This window comes from Stenella coeruleoalba, assembly GCF_951394435.1.
Source record: "Stenella coeruleoalba genome assembly, chromosome: 1".
NCBI lineage: Eukaryota > Metazoa > Chordata > Mammalia > Artiodactyla > Delphinidae > Stenella > Stenella coeruleoalba.
In genome coordinates, this window is record NC_137169.1 from 183099476 (window position 1) to 183124379 (window position 24904).

At 37.2% G+C, this 24904-nt stretch overlaps 1 protein-coding gene across 4 annotated transcripts in view; it reads left to right on the forward strand.

Annotated features, from left to right (window-relative positions):
* Positions 1 to 24904, forward strand: part of SLC9C2 (solute carrier family 9 member C2 (putative)) — a 150877-nt gene that overhangs the window by 78653 nt on the left and 47320 nt on the right. For 3 of the 4 annotated variants that reach the window (XM_079945811.1, XM_079945814.1, XM_079945815.1), the window contains one exon: positions 1990 to 2334. In XM_079945811.1, coding sequence (XP_079801937.1) covers positions 1990 to 1997 — 8 coding nt within the window. In that variant the 3' untranslated portion in view covers positions 1998 to 2334. Of the gene's footprint in view, positions 1 to 184; positions 285 to 1989; positions 2335 to 4620; positions 4790 to 6981; positions 7064 to 10724; positions 10892 to 11481; positions 11596 to 15756; positions 15855 to 16860; positions 16981 to 20151; positions 20351 to 21043; positions 21233 to 24051; positions 24202 to 24904 lie in introns of those variants that run through there. The other variant, XM_079945813.1, reaches the window with a different exon arrangement.

A 24904-nucleotide genomic window follows, 5' to 3' on the forward strand; every position in this document is an offset into this window, starting at 1 on the left:
CATATGATCCTTAACAGAAAGAGTTTGTCAACTCCTCATCCTAAGGATTAGGCCAGTCCCTTTAAGCAACTTTCCAAGAAATACTACTACCCTTTTAAGTTTCCCAACAATTCTTCACTCAAGATAAAGTAGCTCAGTGTACAGATTTGAATGCAACTAATTTTATTCATTTTTTTCTCCCCAGGGGAATTTTTGGGAATGTCAGGTATGGTTGCTTTAGTCTCTGTAGGACTAAATTTAGATTCCTTAAGCTTTAAACCGAGGATCGAGTTAATAATTACTAAGTAAGTCTATTGTGTACTTGATATAGATCTCATAGAAATTTAGTGCTTAAGTGGTCCTGGCTTAATGAACACTACTAAAGTTTTTTTATAACTTTTTTCTATGTTCTAATTTTAAATTTTACTGCCAGTTATATTTGAAAAGAACTTAAGCTACCAACAATTATTGACATTAATTGGTATTCCTATTATGAATAATGTATCAGTGGCTCAGAGATCATAGTACTTTCTATACATAACTCTTTGATAAAAATTTACTTTGAATTGTGGGAAGTTTAAAAAATACTTTATTCCTTTGTTTCCTTCATAACGTACCTGAATGACAGTATCCAAGTATGGGAAGAGCTGGAAAAGAAAAGTAGCAGAAAGATGCAACACCAGCAAACTCTTATCTAGCCTTTACATCTGGTGTCATATCTGTGGACAGAGGGAAAGCCATTTGTCTTTTCAGACAAATGAGTTAGCTGTTCTCTGAGCGACTGCGCTAAATTATAGAATTGTTTCAGAATTATCTCACACCAAATCATAGTCTAGTGTAGAAATTCTCACATTGGATGAAAGCAAATGTTGAAATGAGAAAAATAAGCATTATCCTGAGTTTTCCTATGAAGATTCATTGCTTTAATATAAAGGACTATTCTTTGTTCTGAAATTACGTTCTTCCTACTTTTTTGGTGTTTAATATGTAATTTCTCTCATGAAATTCCACTCATAGAAGACGGTACTTTTTTTTTTTTATAACTCTACTTGGCAAAAAAAAAAAAAAAATGGCACCTGTAACTTATTCTAGTTTTGTGTATATATGAATGATACTTTACTGGTTTTTAAAAGCCAGAAGCTTAGGAATAACTAGTTCTTGGGACACGTACTTTTTGTCTGTATTTGGACAGTTTTCTGAGCTCAGTCATGCTGTCTGTCAGCATCATTATAAATTACTCATTTTATTCGTTCAATTGTATATTCATTTAGCTACTCAACCAATCCTCTCTTAATATCTCCTGTGGCCTGGACATTGTATCCTAGGTTTGGGGCTATGAAAATAAGTCCCTTCTAGAAGACACTCATGTTAAGTGGTGGACATGTTTATGTAAGAAACTAATAATAAGTGTAAATGATTATATGTTTATTGGGATCTTAACTATATGTAAGGCATTTTTTAAGGTCCTGTGGAGACATTTTAAAACGTATTCTACTCAGTCAGTTATTCCATCATTTCTGAATTTTTATAAAACTAAGCTTTGGGGTTTGAGGTCCCGCTCATACCCTTTTCTTCTAGGAGTTCTGAATCAATTGAATCAAGAGACAGGAATCGGATAGAGAATTGGACTATCTGCTTGATTGGAGTAATGCTGTATCAGAGAACATGGTTTATATCTGCAGCTAAAACGAGGCTTCCTAATGCTTCTTTCCCAGTGTAGATCTTGAGACCTACCCATAGGGAGACTGGTTTGTGGGACAGACACAGTCACCCAGTCCTCTGAAAGGGAAGGTCTGAATAGAGGGGACCAAGAAGAGGCAGGACTTGAGATCTGCTCATGGAAGTCAGACCTGGCCCAGACCCAGGTGTGTTACCACATGGAACCAGAAGAGCTCCATGCCCTAAGCACTGTGCTCTGGTCTTGCAGTAGGAATCTCTGGGGGTGAGGCTAGACGTGTAGATTTAAAAAACACATCCCTTAAAATGTGATTTCCTTTCCATTTATCCTAGGTTTCTAATGATGTTTTCATCTGTATACCAACATTTAATATACACTTTCTTTGGCATTGTCATTGGATGTGGAGAAATCAAGTATTTACAGTTTCACACTTTAGTTTTCATGCTCATCTTATTTGCAACAGTGAATTTTGTAAGGTAAGAATTATAATTTAAAGTTTGCTTACTAGACTTAGGTTCTCAAGCCCAGAATTAGAATTGAGAAGAAGTGGGTTATAGCAAAAAGACCTGTGGACATGCAGTCAGGAAACCTGTATTGTTGTCAAGGTCCTGACAATAGCTTGCTGCACAACTGAGGGGAAGTCTATTTACTCTTCAAGTTTTCATTGTAAAATGAGAAGGCGCAGAACAACAGCATCAGCATAACCCATGAGCTTGACAGAAATGCAAATTCATGGGCCCATCCCATTCTACTGAATTGAATCTCTGAAGTTGAGATCCAGGAAACTGTTTCAACATGCTTGTTACAAGTTTGAGCACCACTGGACCAGATTAATAGCTCCTAACATTTTGTTGACTTTCATCATCATTTATTATCATCATAACTATGATAAAGCCATTTGTTAAACATTAACCATGTACATTATGCCATTAGTATTAATGCAACTCTATGTGGTAGGTGTTTCTGCATCATTTCACAGATGAAGCCCCCGAGAGGTGAAAAACTTGCCTGGAGTCACCCAGATTGTGAGGACAGAGTTGGGATTTAAACTTGACTCCCAAGAGCATGCTATTTCTTGAGTGACATTGCCCACACGTGGCAGTTGTGTCTTCCATAAGAATTCGTGACAGTGTCTCTGAAAGTATTGTCATTTCCACTCAGGTTAGGCCTGGCTGAGTGAGCTTACTTTATAAGATGTTCTCATGAAACATTGCTTCTGCTGACTCTGAAGGCACTGCAGGCAACTCGGATAGGCACTGTCACACAGAAGGGTGGGTGTACAATTTATGTTTCTTTCCACCACAGGAGCACAAGTGCAAGGTGAGGTTGGTCTCAGTGTATGCAGAAAGATACATGGCTTTTTGCACACATCCATTATCTCATTTTGTCTGCATAATGACACTGGGAGATAAGAATTATTATCTCCATTTTATAGATAAAAAAACTGTCCAAGGGATTTTGCTGGTGGTCCAGTGGGTAAGACTCTGCACTCCCAATGCAGGAGGCCGGGGTTCCATCCCTGGTCGGGGAACTAGATCCCGCATGCATGCTGCAACTGAGTTCACATGCCTGTGCAACCAAAAAAAAAAAAAAACTGTCCAGAAAAGGCAAGGTGCCTTGCCCAATGTCAAATGGCTAGTGAGTGCCAGAGATCTTTTGTGAACTTATGGTTCCACCTCACTAGAGGAGAGACTTTAGTGGAGGGAGTCATCCTAAGAGGCCCTGAAAGTATGGGTAGACTTTCCATAAGAGACTTGTTGAGAAAAATGTTTCAGAGATGATGAGCCAAACAAAGGCCTGGACGTCATAATCATTGCTAACGTGTGTTAAGTGCTGACCACATTCTAAACATCATGCTAAGCCCTGTGAATGTTGCCTCATTTTATTGAATCTTCATAAGAGTCCTTTGAGGCAAGTTCAATGACTATTATTTCTCCATTTTGCAGATGAAGAAATTGAGGCTTGGAGAGGTTAAATAACTTGCCTAAGGTTACATAGTAAAAGACATCTAAATTTGAACCCAGGTAGACTGACTCCAGAGCCTTTGCTATACTGCCTCCCTGTTTTTGATAATCAGGAAATGACATAAATTGTTCTGTTTTGGCTGGAGTCAGTGGTATTTTAGAGACAGATCATTTAGTAAGGCTGAAAAGGTTGATAAGAATTACTTTGCAAAAATCTTTAAATGCAAGGTGGAGGAGTTTGCCCAAATTAATTATATATATTATAGATGGCAAATTGTAGATTTTCTGTTTCTCAATGACAGGAATTCTCTAAATTGTCATACGAAATTCCCGGTTAAGTGACTGATACACAGTATCTTTTTTGAGGCTGAGAACATGTCAATTATATTTCTGCTGAAATTCCACTTGAAGGACAGTACTGATATTTTTTTGGTGCAAGTCCGCTGTAGATAGAATCTAGATTTTGGCATAGGATCCTATAACAAAATGACCTGTAGAGAAAGGAGGCACACACTGAAATTATTTACATGGTGTTTAGTGTATGATTCTTGTGGAAGCTCAAGAAAAATTTGGTTGAGCTGAATTTATTAAAGTGTCTACAATAATTTTACTTTTTCATCATGATCTACAAGGTCCTTGTGGTCTAATTTCTGCATCTAGTCGTGGCCTTCCAGGGAGCTTGTTAATGTCATTTGAAGAAGTTTCCCTGCAGGAATTTACTACCAAGATCCTAAACACTACACCCTAGTGTTAGTGATAATTTCTTATATTTGTATAGAATTTCTAGCATTATTTTTCAAGATTTGAGTATTATATGCAAAATTTAGATCATAAGTTTGGTTAGTCTCAGAAAGTTTGAACAACCTATGGATAAACTGGATCGTCTTCTCTTTTCTGAAAAATTTTTACATGAAATTTAGTATTTACTAGCTAGTATCATCCATAAATAACATTAATACATAAGATGTGATATAAAAATAAACGTTTTTCTCTCCACAGGTTACTTACTGTTGTATTAGTGAGCCCTATTCTGAGGCATTCAAATTATGAGTATAACTGGAGATGGGGCATTGTTATAGCATGGTCTGGAATTAAAGGAGTTTTTAGCTTACTCTTGGCTCCAGATGTTCATAATCTGGCTGAACAAAAAGTAGAGTCACCACAGCTGGTAAGAAAAATCATATCCCATGATTATTCATACTTACTCATTTTTGTTTTGTAGCACTTGGCATAGTACCCAATAATAAAGCTAACCATTTGAAAAATTAGGCTTGAAGAATGCAATCTTCTAAGTAGGAAGGAACTTTTGGGGGAAAGTTCATTTATGTTGACAGTGTGAAAGGGACCAAAAATCAAATAACAGTTCCAGATGTGGGAGTTGGGTGCACTTGGGATCGAACCCTGGCTGCACCAGACAGGCTGAGTGGCCTTGGGTAAGTTCCCCAGACTTGTGGCACTTCAGTTTCCAGTGGAGGATCGAAATGATGCTTAGCAAAGTACCTGACACTCAGTAAATGTTCAACATATGTTGTTGAACGTATAAATGCTGTTTTTCAAGAGCTGTCAGAAGGTATGAAAAAAATAATTCCTTATCTAGAGCATTCCAATTCCTATAGCTATTAGAGCAAAAACTGAAATGCTCATTAAATATGCTAAGGAAAGAAAGATTTTGTAAATTTTTGAATTCAGGATCTAGTCATATTTATGTCTTTTAGGGCTAAATAGAAAATTAGTTTCTTGAAAATTTTTGGCTGAAGACTATATTATACATAGTGAAAGACAAATCTCGGTTTCCTTTCTACTCTCTCTCAAAGCCTTTTCCCCATGGGCCAACCAGTGGATTTCTGGGTAGTCCGGTGGTGGCAGCGTTGGTGAGACTCCAGGGAAGGTCCAGAGAGCCCAGAGCATCTGTGGACAGCGTGAGGGTACCTCGTCATTCGTGACAGTACTCTGTGAGCTAGCTGGAGAAGTTGTGAGAAGTTTCTAGAAATCCCCAGGACACCCCCACCACTTCCCAGTCAGATGAACCCCAAACCTGCTCCTGGGAGGGAGAACACTTGAATAATGTAAATTAAGAACATTACCCACCTCCCAAGGAACTTTAATCTGGAGGTAGATGTACAGAGTTTCTTGATAGTATCCAACTTCAAGTTCAGAATTTTCTCTTCTTTGCTATTTTACTCCTGTCCTAGAAGACCCTAAGAGCCCAGTATTTTTCAAATATCTTTGTTGGGGGGAGCAACTATCACCCTCTCTATCTTGTATGTAGGGGAACCAAAATAAAGAGAATAGCATGTTAGTGAAAGAACTCAGGCACCCTAACTCCCCAAAGAGAAAGAGTTTATTTTTAATGTTGCTTTTTAAGAAATGGAGTATCATAGTCCTCACCATCTTTCCTGAGGATTTACACTTCATATCTGTGGGCATGGTCGGGAATTAATTTGGAGTTCAAACACACCTGTGGTTTTGCAGGGACTTTGGGTCCTTCCATGTTCCAGAGGAAAAGAATAATGAGCTCCTTCAGTTTTCTTTTGTGCAAGGAATTGGCCTAAAACCAAGTCAAAGAAATGTTAACTAACATTTGAGTATCATTTTTCAGTGTTTCCCAAATCTGTTTGATGTTAAGAATCCCTTTGATGCCACCCCAGCCCTACAGAATCAGAATCTGCAGGGAATAAGCCGGGGAGTCAGTGTCTTTAAGAAGCATTTCAGGTGCTTATTGTGATCAGTCATTTGGGAAATACTCTCTGAAGACATACTGCTATTAACTCCGTTTTTCGGTAAAGGACCTTGAGACTCAGAGTGGTAAACTGGCCTCAAATTACATGGCTAGTAAATGGCAGAGCCAAGACCTACAAATGTGGTTCTGCTTCTGCTTCTGCATGGTGCCTCTCCTGACCCCAGCACAGTTCCTGTCTGCTTCTTCAGAGCTTCTCGTATGGCTGTAGTAAATGCTTGTGGCAGGTGCACTTCCCTATCACCACTGCCTGCCATTGCCGGGGTTGCTCCCCAGCCTCGCAGGTTCCACAGCAACGTCTGAGAATCAACCACCGTGCTGGCTTTTCAGGCTTTGCATGGCCACTGTTGATGGCAGCAACCATGGAGAGCTCCTCTCTCAGTGTCCTTATCCCTCCCAGAAACTACAAAATCTATTTTCTTTTCTTACTCTGATTGAGAACTGATTTCTACCCCAGTGGATTATATTCAAGCAGTGTCCACAAAATAACCCTTTTGCCTCTTCTTATCAGAGGCAGGATTTTAAAATGTGGATTAAGGTAGAATTTTGTTGGTGGTTAATTGAACAATGATTCCCTTTGGAGAACTTATTAATGTTTTGACTCTCTGTGTTTTGTTTTTCAGTTTATACTGTATATACAAGTAATATCATTAATGACTATGGGAATAAATTCATACATGATGACTTATTCAGCCAGGACATTAGGTAAAGTCTAATTAATTGGGGAGAGTAATGCAAAGAGATTATTGTTGGGGGGTGGTGGAGACATTTCTTATGGGGCTCAAGGAATTGATTATGAAATCACTCATTTTCATTCACTCCCTATTTATAGATGATGTATGAATTGGGATATTGATTCAGCCAGTTTAACAGAAACCACATTAACCGTGGCTTAAACAAGACAAAGTTTTTTTTTGTTTGTTTGTTTTTTTCCCCTCCACCAGAAAGTCCAGAGAAGTGGGATGGTTCTGTTCCACAAGGTTGTCCAAAGATCTCACTCAGATCCTTCTCCTTTGTTGATCCTCAGCTTCCCAGGGTGTTGCTCTTGTCTGCAGGGTAGATGCTGGCTCACTGCCACTGTATCGTCAATCCAATCAACTAGAAAGGGAAGATCGGGTGGGGGTGATGGTGGTGGTGATGGTGTTAATGGAGGGTAAGCAGCTTCCTTTTAAGGGCACAATCCAGAAGTTTACATATCATTACCACTCACAGTCCATTGGCCAGAACTTAGTCACATGGGCACACGTGGGCAAAGGAAGCTGGGGAATATTATCTTAACTGACTGGCCATGTGCTTAGCCAAAACTCAGAGATTCTATTGTTAAAGGAAGAAGGGAAGAATGAATATTGGGAGCAGTCAGCAGGCTCTGCCACAGTTGCCTATTTCTAGAAAAAAATTGAAGCTGTTGATAATAAAATAACTAAATATAATAAAATCACAAATAGACTGATGATCAGTAGAGAAATCAGGGTAAGATAATCAGTGGTAGTGGAGTCAAGGGGGAGAGAAAGGGCAGGGTGGGATTACACAAAGTTTTAGAGTAAGGCCTTAGTATCCCCCAGTGTCCTGTGGCCTGGTCCTCAGCTTTGCTGGTGCAGAGACCTGATTTTGTCAGGGTATCTAGACTTAATCAAAAGGCTGGAAATTTACATGTATCGCACTCACGGGAGAATACAGATGCAGCAGAAAATCAATTTATTAATTTATAATGAGGGTGATTTCTTTCTATGTCAGAAATAATTGTGATCATTATTCAGGGTATTCACCTCTAAATACCAATCTCCTTGATAAATCAAATTAGTAATCAGAAGGTTTCTTGGAAAGCGTGGAACTGGTGAGAGGTCAAGGAAGGGTAATGTTGAAGGAGAGTTCTTATAAACAGGGAAGTAGCCTGGTGAATTTAGCCCCTCTGCTTGTGTCTTTTCACAGTTCTGCCCACTCCTGAAACGGTGCCCCATCTACACTATTGCAGAACTTCCTGTGGTAGCTTACCTCAAAGTCCATGGCCCCAATATGCAAATAGGACTAGTAAATGGGGCAGATTTTTGGCAGCTCTCCTTCTCCCCACGTTATGTGTTTGCTCTTGTTTGCAGTGGAAAGTAGAGCTTGGATCAGCAAAAGCCTACCCTGGAGCATGAGTAAAGTTAACTCGGTCCGTGAAGGTTTGCTCACACCTCCCTTCCCACCAGTTTTCTTTGACTTTCAGGGCAGACCCACTCTGCTCTCTTTGCTTATGATATAACATCTAGTTTTCTCCCATGCTTGCTTTCTTGAGATTGCTCTTACTCTGATAATCACAAAGACAAAAGCAAGAGGTTTTACTATCATGGAAATATTTTTTTCTTCTCCTTTTCTTCCCATACAATTTTTTTTATTGTATTAACTGAACCTCAGAATTTTCATTGTGAAACAAACATGTATGGCAAGTACTTTATCCTCAGAATCAATGCTCATCCTTTCTAGAAACACTCGCAAGTTAACAGGTAATTGACAAAATTGAGTTTTATCAGGAAGAGTTTCAGACCAACTTCTTCCGTCTGGTCTAATGCTTTTAAGAGACTCATCCTCTGGACCTAGAGATTATCATACTAAGCGAAGTAAGTCAGAAGGAGAAAGACAAATTCCATATGCTATCACTTATATGTGGAATCTAAAATATGACACAAATGAACATATCTACAAAACAAAAACAGATTGACAGATATAGAGAACAGACCTGTGGTTGCCAAGGGGGAAGGGAGTAGGGGAGAGGACTGGGAGTTTGGGATTAGCAGATGCAATCCATTACATATAGGATGGATAAACAACAAGGTCCTACTGTATACACAGGGAACTATATTCAGTATCCTGTGATAAACCATAATGGAAAAGAATATGAAGAATATATATATATACACACATATATATATATACACACACATATATATATATACACACACATATCTATATATCTATATATAGATATCTATATATAGATATATATATATCTCACTGAGTCACTTTGGTGTACTGCAGGAATTAAACACAACATTGGAAATGAACTCTACTTCAATAATATTTAAAAAAAAAAAGAGAGAGAGAGATCTATCCTCATATTCTTCCAGGATCATCTTAAACACAGGAGTTTGTTCAAATGTACTGGTGCCATCGAGTGGTCCACTTATACCCATGTTTCCCCAGAGCAACCGGAAAGTGGCCGTTGCTCCATCCTAATGGGTGGGATGTAATTAGGCAAATGAATAAACTTTCTCCTTGTGTGCTCTCAGCCATGGAAATTTTAAATCCAAAGCTGACACGTTCTAACTCTTTAGCATGGCAGTCAGATGCATCTTTGCTCTGGACCATAGAGAACTGAGAGGGATATGGTTACAAACCTTTTTGAATCCCTGAAAATTTGAAATACAGCCACCACAGTGTCCTGTAGAGAATGCAATAAAGTTAAACTGAAACATTTAGAAACATTTAAAACTCTTTATGAGACATCTCATATGCAATTATGCAGAGAGAACAGTTTTATTATTTATTTATTTATCTATTTAATTGACGTGTAGTTGATTTACAATGTTTTGTTAGTTTCTGCTGTACAGCAGTGATTCAGTTATACATATGTATACATTCTTTTTTTATCTTCTATTCCATTATGGTTTATCACAGGATATTGAATATATTTCCCTGTGCTATACAATAGAACCTTGTTGTTTACTGAGAACAGTTTTATTGAGATGGAATTCTGAATGAGTAGACTAAGCTCACTCACTAATTAAATTCTTCTTTTTGGTAAGCAAGCCTCATATCTAAAACTTCAAATTGATACTTCAAGATGATACAAACTGCTACAAGTTTTGGACATGTAGATTTGCTGGCCAGGAAATAGAGATGTTAAATTTGAGGGATCTCTATTGCAGTGGCCATTAAATTTTATTATGTATAAGAATCAGTTGGAGAAGTTGTTAAAATGCAAATTCCCAGGCCACTCTGATTCTCCAGACATGGCGTAAAGCTCAGGAATTTGCATAATTTAATAGGCAGCTCCTTTACCTGTAGACACAGGTAGCTTTCAATACTTGGAGAAATACTGATTGGATGCCTTTAAATAGTGAGTCATGTATCTAGCTATAGGGAACAAAAAGAAACTAAGAAGACATTCTTTAGCACTTGAGTCAGAAAAAGTTGAGCTGTACAGCCAAAAGGAAATGGATTGTTGGGTAATTTTCTGGAAAATTTTGGACAAATAGTTGTCCTTGCTCTAAGTACTCTGGTTTGGCTATGCAAGTGATGCCAAGATTTCACTACATTATGCAACATTTCTCTTCCCTGTGCAATCTTCACTGTATTTTATTAAGGCCCTTCCTTTTCTTTGTCACAGGTTTGTGTGCCATCTCCCTTCCAAGACAAATGGCCATGCAAAATGCCATTAAGCACATCCAGAAGATAATACAGAACAGAATAACTTTATTTAAAACAGAAAAAATTTTGACAAATGTTAACTGGACCTTAGTAGAAGAAAAAACAAAGATTGAATACATCATTCCTGTGAGTTGATACCTGGCAAAAAATAGTCCTTTCCCTTTCTGGCCTGCCTCTTTCTTTAGTTTATTATAAAAAACTTGATTCTGCTAGTTGTATGTCAGGATACTGAAGGGAGATACATTTACTAGCTTTGCTATATTGGCAAAATAGTTTGAATTCTGTCTCTAAAGAGAAGGTGTTGGTGATCTAGCCTTATTTGCCAAATACAGGAGAACTGGTGTTTTTACAAACTGGCTGATTGAGTAACTATGAATGGCCTCTGCCAGGGTGATGTTTCCAACTGGTTGAGGAAGTGAGAGATCTCTCCCTGTATAAGTACTATCAAAAGCAGAAAACATAGGCTGCTCCAGAGAGCAGTAAAGCATACAACTAGCTTGGGGAAGAATTTGGCTTCTAAATCTCCCCAAGTGAATAGTTACTTCGCCACAATTGAAAGCAACATTTCTAATATGGAGAACGTTTTTCACTTATACACCCCTTCATTTTAGCGATTCTGATTTGAGTTATTGGAATCTTGGTTGAGCAAAGTATTTGACAGCTCCTAATCATTTTTACTTATTTGTAACTTTATCTCTGTGTGTTTTTAAACTTAGTCTGATACTGTTCAGTTTCCTCATGTTTCATGTGATAAAAAAGTGAAGGAGGAGTCCCCAACAGATGAAGTTTTAATAGAAGAGGCCAGATTGCATGTAGCTATAATACAAATGGTTGGTACCCTTCACATAATCTGCTTTTTATTTATTTATTATTCTTGCAATGCTTTTAATTCTTACGTATGGTTTTCAGGTGACTAGAAGATATATTTTCATCTTTTGATTGGTTGTTAAAATTTATGTTTGATTTATGAAAGTTAAAAAATAAAAGAAATCTCTTAGGATTTAAATTCAAGTCACAAATGTTATTCTATTTCTAAGTCTAGCTAATTTTATCAGTTCACTTTTGGGGAGTCTTTGAATAATGTTTGGTGCCATTTATGTACTTAATTAAAATTCTTCAAATATTTGAAACTGCTTTTATAAATTTAACATATTTGAGTTCCTCTTATACAATATTCTCTCAAGTGCTTATTTAACTCTTGTAAATCTAATGAGTTAAAATAAATCTAATGAAGCAAAATTCTCTTAAAATATTTACAATTTAATATTTAAATGTTATAAACGTAGGAAGATTACTAGGTAAAATCAAGTTTAAATCAACTTATCAAATTGCACATTTAAAATTGGGGTTTTATTCTAATAGTACAAATTTTATTCAATTTTACAAGTATATAAAATACTCGTTATGCTCAGAGTCCTTCTTTTTTACTTTCATTTTAGAACTTATTATTATGAAGAATTTCTAAAATATACAAAGGTAGATAAAATAATGTAATGAACTCCCAAGTACCCATCACTCAGCCTTAAAAACCATCCACACATGACCAACTGTGCCCCATCTGCACCCTGATTCACTCCTCCATCTTCCATATTATTTAGAAACAAATCCCAGATATTATATCATTTCATCTGCAAATATTTCAGTATGTATCTCTAAATTTTTAAAATTTAGTCTTTTTAAAATTTGGTCTTTTTAAAAACATAGTAAAATACTAATATTGCACCTAAAAATTAATAATTCCTTAATAACATCAAATATTGGGTCAATGATCAAATTTCCAATTATCTCATAAATGTGATCAATGTGTATTTTCACAGTTTATATTTTTAAATTGCATTTCAGTAAAATCACGTATTGCAATGAATGAATATGTACTTTGTCTCTTTTAATCTATAAATTCCTCCTTTTATTTTTTCTGTTGAAGAACATATTTCTTCTTAATACAAAAATATTAACACTATATTTTCATTTTAAAAACATTTCTGTACTTAATTTAAAATGTTCTCAGAATTTGAAAGGCTCTTACCCAGAGAGGTAAAGTATGGTCACAAATTCCTTGTAAGACCTCCTATTAAGAGGTGGTGTCTATATCCCTCTCCACCATTAAATTTGGGCATTCTTGTGATTTGTTTTGACCAGTACAATGTAGCAAAAGGACTTTGGGCATGTATTGGAGCCTAGGCCTTGAGGAGATTTGCAATTTCCCCCTTCTTCCACTTTGAATACCACCCTGAGATTGTCATGTGAGGAAGCTGGCCTAGCCTCTGAAGAATGAGAGGCCACATAGAAGTAACCTGAGGCATACAGCCAAGAGTCAGTACCCTACTACCAGACTTGGGAACGAAGCCACTTTAATTTGAGGCTTGGGACAGTAGATTCAACCTCGCGATGGTAAGAGATGCAAAGAATTTGTGACCATATTTAAATGTTCCACTCACTGGCCACAAATATTTTTACCCCTCCTACGAAGCAAAACACACTCATCTTTTTCTAAGACACTGCACGCCCGCCCCGAACCCTGGCAAGCCTTCATCCTATTATGGTATCAGATTCAAAGTCCAGTATCTCATGATGTGCATTTAGTCTAGGTCTGCTGAGGCTTCTTGGTTGTATCTCCTTAAGTATGATTCCTCTTGATCCAGAGACCTGTGGACTAAAAAGAGAAGTTATCTGTCTACCCCACCTCCACCCACAACATTCAGTGGTGATCAACAGACACCTCTGTTCAAGAAGGGGAAGAACAGGAAGCACTGATTAATCACTGGTCCTTGGCAATTCTGAAATCCAGATGGGCATATGTCCCAGTTCTCCCCATTCTCTACATTTTCATAGGAAATAATCCATGTTTGTGGCTGAGTAACCTTCTCAGACTGATTTCTGCCAGTAGAAATGGAAATTCCTATTTATTTAGAACTCGTACTGCCTTATTTAGTCCAATCTGATACAGTTTCCTTAAAAACTCATGTGTTTTCAGTGAGTCGCATTGTAGTCCACTCTACTCTGCAATTCCTTTTCATACAGGCCACATGTCAGACAATATGAGTCTGAGAAAGCCTTTAGTCTGCTTGAGAGGGTAGACTAAAGGCACTTTGGTTCTCCTCCACATGACTTCCTATCTTCCAGTAGAGTGAACTGGGCTTCTTTACTACATGGTGGTCTTTGGGTTCCAACAGGGTGAGAGGACAAGCTGCAAGCCCTCTGTATCTCCTAGGCTCTGGAAATTGAATAACATCACTTTTACCCCTGTTCTATTAAAGTAAATCACAAAGCTAGCCCAGATTCAATGAGTGAAGACCCCACCTTTGAAGGAAGGAGCAGCAGTGTTAGTTACAAAGAGGCATGGGAAAGGCATGCTACATCGGGACCATTGTTCTAATGACCTACCACATTTACTTTTTTTTTTTTTTTTTTTTGCGGTACATGGGCCTCTCACTGTTGTGGCCTCTCCCATTGCGGAGCACAGGCTCCGGACGCGCAGGCTCAGCGGCCATGGCTCACGGGCCCAGCCGCTCCGCGGCATGTGGGATCTTCCTGGACCAGGGCATGAACCCGTGTCCCCTGCATCAGCAGGCGGACTCTCAACCACTGCACCACCAGGGAAGCCCCCACATTTACTTTTTAAACGAACAATCCCATGTAACGACCCACTCCATGTTATCTTTTCTAAAAAAATTGAAATATATTTGATTTACAATATTGTGTTAGTTTCAGGCATACAGCATAGTGATTCAGTTTGGTTTTTTTCAGATTATATTCCATTGTAGGTTATTATAAGATGTTAACTATAATTCCCTTTGCTATACAGTAAATCCTTATTGTGTATATTTTATGTATAGTAGTTTGTATCTGTTAATCCCATATCCCTAATTTGTCCTCCCCACCTTTCCTTTTTGGTAACCATAAGTTTGTTTTCTATGTCTGTGAGTCTGTTTCCATTTTGTGTATAGACTCATTTGTATTATTTTTTAGATTCCATATATAAGTGATATAATATTTGTCTTTGTCTGACTTACTTCACTTAGTATGGTAATCTCTAGGTCCATCCATGTTGCTGCAAATGGCATATTTCATTCTTTTTTATGGCTGAGTAATATTCATATATATATATATATATATATATATATATATATATGCCACATCTTCTTAAGCCAGTTATCTGTTGATGGGCACTTGGGTTGTTTCTATGTCTTGGCTATTGTAAATAGTGCTGCTATGAACGTTGAGGTGCATGTATCTTTTTGAATTAGAGTTTTGGGGTTTTTTTTTTTTTGGATATATACCCAGAAGTAGAATTGTTAGATAATATGGTAGCTCTATTTTTAGTTTTTTAAGGAACCTCATACTGTTCTCCCTAGTGGATGCACCAGTTTACATTTCCTACCAACAGTGTACAAGGATTCTGTTTTCTCCACACTCTCTCCAGCATTTATTATTTGTAGCCTTTTTTTTTTTTTTTTTGCGGTACGCGGGCCTCTCACTGTTGTGGCCTCTCCCGTTGCGGAGCACAGGCTTCAGACACGCAGGCTCAGCGGCCATGGCTCACGGGCCCAGCCGCTCCGCGGCATGTGGGATCTTCCCGGACCGGGGCATGAACCCGTGTCCCCTGCATCGGCAGGCAGACTCTCAACCACTGCGCCACCAGGGAAGCCCCTTGTAGCCTTTTTGATGATAGCCATTCTGACCAGTACAAGGGGATACTTCATTGTGGTTTAGATTTGCATTTCTCTAATAATTAGTGATGTTGAACATCTGAAGTAAACTCTTTGAGTTGTATAGATTTTGAGTTTCCTGAGAGAGTACTTTGCAAAAATGGAATATTCTGTAAATATTTAAATTGAATGAAATTTATTTCTTGCTCTAGAAGTTTTTGAATAGTATATTTTCATATATTGAGTTCAATAATAATAGTGAGGGGTATGTAAAGGTCAAGCAGAGTACATTACATTAATGTTTTCGTCCTTTGTAATTTTTATTTAAAATTGTATGTTTAGAGTAGCTTTGAAAAACAGTGTAATGACGGAGTCCTCAGTGTAGAGGCAGCCCGGACATTAATTGGTGCAACCAAAAGCTATTGCCACATCCAAGGAAAGTAAGTGTAATACTTCTTTAACTGATATTTCCAAAATTGAATGGGTATGTGATAGAGAATGAAGAAACTGAGAGTTCAGTGTCCAGATTGATCAATCTTTTTATCTTATCTATCTGTCCGTCCATCCATCCATCCATCCATCTACTTCCTATTTTACTTTACTTTACTTTTCTATTTTACTTCCTATTTTTCTTGTTTATACTTTTCTCCCTGAAAATTCATAACTTTGATGACATTGGGAGTTTCTGGAGGAAGATTTGACTACAGAGCAATTATATGAGAGACAAGGGGAGCCATGAAAAAGAACCCATATAGTTTTAATTATGGTGATAATTATTTCGTCTTTATATCATATTTACTAAATTACTGCATAGGGGAAGTAAGGAGGCCTGGAGCCTGACATTAAACTGCTCTCTGGGGTGGAATAGGATCATAGGATCTGGAGGAATTGATCCAACCCATGGAACTGATAGATGCAATTAATATGATGGGAAAGCTCAGTATCTTAGAGATATATTGATACCTGGTTACAGTCCTGAAACATTAGATAATGGATGGTCTAAGACAAACCTATGGGGCAACAGTGATAGGAGATTCTGTCTGGGTGATAGTTAACATTTCAGCAGCCTGGTAATATATCTGGGAGATGTAGCATCAATTCCTAAATAAAGTTTGGGAAGGACAGAGACTTCAGGGCCTTGGAGAATCTTGGGCTAGTCAAGGCATGACAAAAGGAAGCTTGATTCTAAACCCCAAAGAGTTGGATTCTGAAGTTTTAATTATGTTCTACCTCAGGTCACAGATAGTTCCAGGAACATGGACAGCAGGAGTCTCCCACTAAAAATGTTTCTGTTCTATGACCATGGGTGGGTAGGTGGATGGATACAGAGGCATATTTAATAAACCCATATTACATTTATGTTTAGTATAACTTTCTGTTTTATATTACCCAAAGGTATAGCACTTGCTTTTCATTATAACACATATGTATATTTTTCTCTATTAGATTCATGAGTATTTATGATGTTTCAACTTATGTAAGAGCTAGAAGTTGGCTTATGAAGTTTAAAAACATATTAACTTTCTTGGAATATCATGAAGATAAGACACCTCTTTCTCTATATGGGTAAGTACTGTGAACCTGTAATAGCAATGTACTTGAAAATATGACCTTTTCTACATTGTCAGAATAGATTACTTTGATCTTCCCTAAAAAAAAAAAAAAAACCCAAGTCTTATTGATTGAGTGCGGAAGGAACAAAGTTCTTGCTTCTCTTTCTCCATTCTGTTTTACCAATTTCATTGGCACCTCTATTAGAGAGTGGGTAGAAAAAAGATGAAAAGGATGGTCATATTTGGATTCTTCAAGTTTGAATTACCATGTCTTAGGGTCACATTACATGTTGGACTTCTTTCATATTCTTCTGGGATGAGCAGGGGTGAGAAATAGCAAACTCAAAGACTAGATCTAGCTCTCAACTTAATTTCATGTGCCATGGGATAGTTCTGTTGATGTCTATAATTAGGAAAAACACAGCATGGCCTTAATAATAATTATAAACAACGTCCAAAATAACGCAAGATACAGATTTTTCTTAACTTGTGTAGACTCTTTGTTTTGTTATGTAAGTTGTGAGCTTATATACTTTTTAGAGCAGAAAGACAAGGTTTTTCTACTAACAAAAGATGTCAGGGCTTCCCTAGTGGTGCAGTGGTTGAGAGTCAGCCTGCCGATGCAGGGGACATGGGTTTGTGCCCTGGTCCAGGAAGATCCCACATGCCGTGGAGCGGCTGGGCCCATCAGCCATGGCTGCTGAGCCTGCGCATCCGGAGCCTGTGCTCCACAACGGGAGAGGCCACAACAGTGAGAGGCCCGCGTACTGCAAAAAAAAAAAAAGATGTCAAATGAGAAAATACTGGGACCATTAATGCTAATAAATTTTAAGTGGGTGTTAACCTGCTTTTCGTAACAAATTATGATAATTTTTTACTTTCTTCCATTGATTAAGTTTACAGAAAAATATAAAAATTTAAAACCCTAGGATCTTGACATATATCCAAGTAACCTCTTTTTGTCAGCTTCTACTTTAGATGAATAGAAAAAAATTTTTTAAATGTCATAGTAATATTGAATAGAATATTTCATTCTGTTCCTAATTTTAAGCAGTGTTGATGTTTTTCTCAAAATTAATTTGTTTCTTGCTTTTGATGTATGAATTTTTGCATTGTTCCTATGTGTGATTAGCCTTGATTTTAGAAAATGCTCTCCAGACAAATCTCAAACAGACAATCCAACCTTACACCTAAAAGAGCTAGAAAAAGAAGAACAAACAAAGCCCTTAGTTAATAGAAAGGAAGAAATCATAAATATCAGAGCAGAAATAAGTGAAAGAGAGACTAAAAAACAATAGAATAGATAAATGAAACTAAGAGCTGGTTCTTTGATTGAATTGATAAACCTTCAGCCCAACTCACCAAGCAAAAGAGAGGGCCCAAATCAATAAAATCAGATGAAAAAGAAGTTACAACTGAAATCACTGAGATACAAAGGATCACAAGAGAGTACTACAGTTATATGCCAATAAGATAGAAGAAATGGACAAATTCTTAGAAAGGTACAATCTCCCAAGACTGTAGCAGGAAGAAGTAGAAAATATGAACAGACCAATTACCAGTACTGAAATTGAATCAGTAATTTAAAAACTCCCAACAAACAAAATTCCAGGACCAGATGGCTTCACAGATGAATTCTACCAAACATTTAGAGAAGAGTTAACACATATGTCCTTATCAAATTATTCCAAAAAATTGCAGAGGAAGGAACGCTTCTGAAATCATTCTATAAAGCCAGCATTACCCTGATACCAAAACCAGGCAAAGATATCACAAAAAAAGGAAATTACAGGCCAATATCACTGATGAGCATATCAATAGATGCAAAAATCCTCAACAAAATATTAGCAAACCAAATTCAGCAATACATTGAAAGGATCATACACCATGATCAAGTGGGATTTGTCCCAAGGATGCAAGGATGGTTCAATATGTATGTATATATTCCATATATATAATGGAATATTACTCAGCCCTAGAAAAGAATGAAATCTTGCCATTTGCCATGTGGATGGACTTAGATGGTATTATGCTAAATGAAGTAAGTCAGACAGAGAAAGTCAATTACTGTATGATTTCACTTATATGTGGGTTCTAAAAAAACAAAACAAATGAATAAACGTAACAAAAGAGAAACAGAGTCATAGATACAGAGAACAAACAGGTAGTGTCCAGAAGGGAGGGGTCGGGGGAGGAAAGAAATAGTGAGGGAAATTAAAATGTACAAGCTTCCAGTTGCAAAATAAATGAGTAACCAGTATGAAATGTACAGTGTGGGCAATATAGTTAGTAACTATGTAGTATCTTTGTATGGTGACATATCATAACTAGACTTACTGTGGTTATCATTTTAAAAGGTCTAGAAATATTGAATCAGTGTGTTGTGTAACAGGACCTAACATAGTGTTCTAGGTCAATCATACTTCAAAAACAAACCAACAAACAAATCCATAGAAAAAAAAGATCAGATTTGTGGTTACCAGAGGTGGGGGGTGGGAGAGGGGGAAGTGGATGAAAACAGTCACCAGGTACAATTTCCATTTGTCAGATAAATAAGTACTAGGGAGGTAATGTATTACACCATGATGAATATAGTTAACACTGCTGCATGTTACATATGAAAGCTGTTAAGGGAGTAAGTCCTAAGGGTTCTCATCACAAGGAGAAATTTTCTGTTTAATGTTGCATCTCTATGAGATAATGGATGTTCACTACACTTACCGTGATGATCAGTTTGTGATGTATGTAAGCCAAACCACTATGTTGTATACCTTAAAATTTATACAGTGCTGTATGTCAATTATATCTTAAGAAAACTGGAAGAAAAACACACACCCCCAAAAGCCACCCTCCCAAATGAATATGTATTTACAGTACCTAATGTTTTGGCAGAGGTTAATGAAAATGTTTCTTCTACCTGGGTGAATAATAAGCATAAGACGTTAACTTTAAAAAAAAGCTCCTCAGCCCTGATCTAGATTACCAAGAGCCATATTTTTATCTTTTTCCCTTATGATTTTTATGTCTAGAAAGTATGGTTTAGATTTTTGCTTAGCTATTGTTTCATATTATTTGTATCTTTCTTCAAATTAATGTTAATATTTATTTAAACAAATGAACTTCAGATTTTAATTGTTATACCTTTAAAGTGATCTGACATTTTATTTGATCTCTTTTTTTTCAGGAATAATAAATTTCTGATTTTTATATATCACATTGTATTTTCAGAAGAATTTGAATATGCAGGACATATTATACGGATAATGTACATTTATCCTATGATAATGCATCTATGGCCAATGGCAAGAGAATTAAATGTGTCAGCACTGATATTAGTAAACTACTATTTTGTATATTTATATCTGTTAGAATCAGCATTGAAGGTACTGTTTAAAATAGAAATGTATCCTATAAAAAGAATAGTTTAGATAATTTGAATCTATTTTTGTCATTTTTTGGAAATAATTGATACTAGAAGCCTTTTGCTGTAGCAGTTGATAGGATCCTGGAATTTTAGTAATCTTTTTGAATTTTCTGAGTTTAATAATGAAATCAGTAAAACAGTTAGTCTTGGATATCAGATAAGAGAAGTATAAAAGTGGAGAGAATCTCAAAGATCAGGCAAAAAAGAATTGAAAATCTAGACATTTGCTGTTTCCCTCAAATACTCCCTGTAATGATTCAAAGAATAAATAAGTGAATAAAACCAAAATGGTTTGCTAGTTACTTGTCATAAGATGAGAACTACTTTTTAGGATAAATGCTTCAAAGATGATTTATCAGCATTACATTTTCATACTTTAATTATAATTAATAGTATTGCAATGAATCTGTTTAGTACTTTTCATTGCTTTTCTTTGGCATTACAGCTTCATAATAGATTATGTATATTTGTAATCAAATTATAATTTTTGATGTAGGATTTTTTTGAATTTCAAATGAATGACTTAAAACCCAACTTTTGGAATATAACTCATTTGTAGTTGAGGATTTAACTGTTAATTTTAAAGAATCCCCTCCCCATATCATTGTATAGTGCTATGAAATGATGTACATTCTATATGTTTTCTAAACAGATAACAATTTTGAAAAGCAGATATTTTCATCAACATTGGAATACTTTGGAATTTTGTATCGTGCTTATTGGAATCGTTGATATATTTTGTATATACTTTGTCAGATTGAGACCAGACCACTTGGTTCTTATTCAGTTTACAGTAATAATAGGTTATTTCAGAATAATTAGATTTATTCCTCTTATCAAGGTAAAACTTCAAATTTTAAAATACTTTTTTTTTTCCTATACTATTTGTCAAATGAATTAAGAAACCTCACTATTTTGAAAGAAATGAGGGAGGGAGCTGTCTTTTCTCCTGGAACCCTCTCTTTAAAGGTATCTGCATGGTTCACTCTCTCAGTCCCTTCAAGTCATTGCTCAAATCTCACCTTCTCATGGAGAAGGTCTTCCCTGACCTTCTTTTACGCTACGTAAAATGGCAACCTGCCCTCCATACTCCCAGCGTGTTCCACCCATCTCTCTGATCCCCCTCCACTTGTTTAAATTTTAATTTTTCTGCGTAGCACTTATCACTTTTTTACTGTATGTTATATGTGCTTTCCACAAGGTAGGGATCTTTGTTTTGGTCACTGATGTAACCTGTGGCTCCAGAATGGTACCTAGTATATAGTTAGTACTTAATAAGTTATGTATTGAATGAATAAATGAAAACAGTGGTGCCCCTGCAGCAGGATTACCCAGAAACAAGTTCTCCAAGTTTTAGTAAAATTTGCTCATAAAGCCCTAACTGTGCAGAAGCATAAAAATATTTACCCTAGAGCCCACGCTACTTACATAGCCCACTGCCTATGAAGTTCAGTTTTACTGTGGCCTTCAATCTCCTTAACAATGACCATTTCTTCTTTTCGTGGCTCTGGTTTTGATTCTGAAGGTAGATCTTCAGATTTTCAGTCTCCGTTCTTAAGCCTCCTTTCTCTTTCCAATGCAGTTGCGTTATATAAGCTTTTTTTTTTTTTTTTTTCAGTACGCGGGCCTTTCACTGTTGTGGCCTCTACCGTTGCGGAGCACAGGCTCCGGACGCGCAGGCTCAGCAGCCATGGCTCACGGGCCCAGCCGCTCCGCGGCATGTGGGAGCTTCCCAGACCGGGGCACGAACCCATGTCCCCTGCATCGGCAGGCGGACTCTCAACCACTGCGCCACCAGGGAAGCCCTATATAAGCTTTTAACTTGGGTGCTCTAGATGATTTCACTTGCCACTCCATATTTTTGAGTTGCTTAATTCTTATTACATCAAATAAGTCTTTTAGTATGTATTGAAGTTATAGAGGCTTAATATGAAAAAACATTGCTGTAAACCCTGACGGCAAAAGGCATACATTAGAATCCTCCATCTAGTCCCCGTTCTCCAAGCAATTTTATAGTGATCTTAAAGGCAAAATCGTCTGAATGCCCAGACTTGTGCTTGTTGACTTCCTTTTTTTGTTCCTTCCTTGATTCTTTATTAATGTTACCAAACTTTAGTGTTCATAAGGATGACTCTACAGAGTTGTATGCACAATTTATTTATGATTTTTTCCCTATGAGCTGAGTTTAGAGCAAAGTGTCGACATAAGGTATAACCCACCAAAATACAAACGCCTCTAGAAATGAGGATATGTAGAATGAGGCTAAGTCTTAATGTGGAAGGTAGAGGTGTCCTTAGATAAGCAGTTTTTATACAGGAATCTTATGCAGATGAATGTAAAATAATTATTTTAGAAGGAATACTTTGTGAAAAGTCTCTCTGAGTGAAATAAAGATTTAAAGATGTGTTATTGTGGAAGTCAACCCTATTTAAAGTGTGAACTAGTTGCTATTTCTGTTTAACATGCTCTGACAAGTCCCAGTGGAGTGTATTTAAGTAAATATAGTCATGATTAGCTTTTGTTTACTGAACAGTTACTATGTTCAAGGAACTGTGCAGACCACTTTACTTACATTATCTAGTTAAATTGTTATAAGAGCCCTGTGAAGTAGGTGTCACCACTCTATCAAGTTAGGTGTCCTAATAGCCAGTCTCAGCAGAGTGTGGCTTTCAAAAGAAACAAATCTGTATTGGAAAACTTTGAAGAATATTGGAGACCTTTACTTCAGATCGGCCCAGGGGGTGCCAGTGCATCATGGAATAAAACTTTATAAAAAACCTCTTTAATATCTCTCCCTCTGCCCAAAGTTTCACAACCAGAATAACAGTTTTAAAAAAATCTGTCCCTTCTCTGCTCTTGTGACTCCTTCTCTGTGATGTCCTTTTCCTGGTCACATGTTCCTCCTGTGTTACCTGGCCCCTCACCGTCCTCCCTGTGCTCTGATGTGCATCTGTCTCTGTGATTCACTGCATTGCTCGTGAGGGCCACTCCACTGGAATTCTGGTACTTAGGTATTATTATCCTCATTGAACAGATGAGGACACTGAGTCCTTAGAGTCACTAAGTAGCTTGCTCAAGGTCACAGAGCTGGTGAGTAGCAGAGCTGGTATTTGAACCCAGGGAGGTTTATATTTAAAAATCCCACTCTCCTCAGTCACTGCACTCTCCTTCCTCAGCTTATGATTTGAGAAATTTAGAGCTAAGGAGGATCTTAGATACCCTAAGGTGCTTATCTTACAAGTGGAGAAACTGAGGTGTAGAGAGATTTATTCAGTTGGTTACTATCACCCAAGTTATTGGGGTGACCTCTCTTGTCCCCTGAAAACTGGTGATATGGAGAATGAGGGAAAGCGCAGGGTAGGGATTTCCCCTTAAAGCTACAGAACAGTTATTCATTGAGCTTTCATTTCTTTAGAGTGGCTCTCAAACTTGAGCGTGCATAGAATCACCTGGAGGACTTGTTAAAGCACCGATATGGGGGCCCATCCCCAGAGTTTCTGATTCAGCAGGTCTGGAGTGGGGCCTGAGAATTTGTGTTTCAGCAATGGTGTCACCTTTGTGTTTCTAACAAGCTTGTTAGAAATGACACTTTGAGAACATCTGCCTTAGAGGGTGCTTTTCCTCATTAAATTTTCAGTTTTTTTCTCTCCGTTATTCCAGGTACTAATACCACTGCTGATGAATATTGTAGATGTGCAGATCAAAAAGCGCCTCAGCTTGATGTATAGTATTACAAAAGGCTATGTCAAAAGTCAAGAGGATACCAAGTTTTTAATAAAACAAATTTCTAGCCGAAAATCCATAAATCAGGTGAGAGACAAGCACTGGTCATTTGGGGAAAACATCACTTAGGTGTCTTGATTTCTTTTAAGACCATTTCTGCATGTATTTGACCCAACAGATAAATTATATCAAGTGAAAGGGATTCAGTTGTTGATTATGTGATACGAGGTGCTGCAGAGAACAGTCTCTGCTCTTTAAATTTCAGCTATGATTATCAAACTCATTTATGATCTTCAGAGAAGAAAATCTATTCATTTTTATTTTCTGAGTGCAGAGTAAAGATTCTGTCTTTGTAACACTCTCGAAGGGTAGGACACTTGAAATAGGCTTCATATAGGAAATGAGACGTGAATAAGGCTTTAAGGAAAGTGTAGGTCTGAAGTGGCGGGAGAGAGAGGGAAAGAGAACAAAGATTTGACAGTGAAAACTTCAAATGCTGGTACTGAGGAGTGCATGAGTGGTCGTATTTATTATTATTATTTTTTTATCATTCAAGATCCTCCTCATTTCCAGGCAGTATGAGTTAAGTACCAAATGGGAGATGAGGACGTAAGCACATTAGGAACTCATAGGTGGAATGAATCACCTCCTAACCAGCTTCCCTCACACCAGTCTGTCCACTTCAGGCCCCTCTGCAATTTAGCAGAGTCACGTTCCTAAAAGGGCTATTTTAACTTTAACTTTTATGATTTTCTGCTTCAGAGTATTCAATTCCATGGCCTAAGAGGTA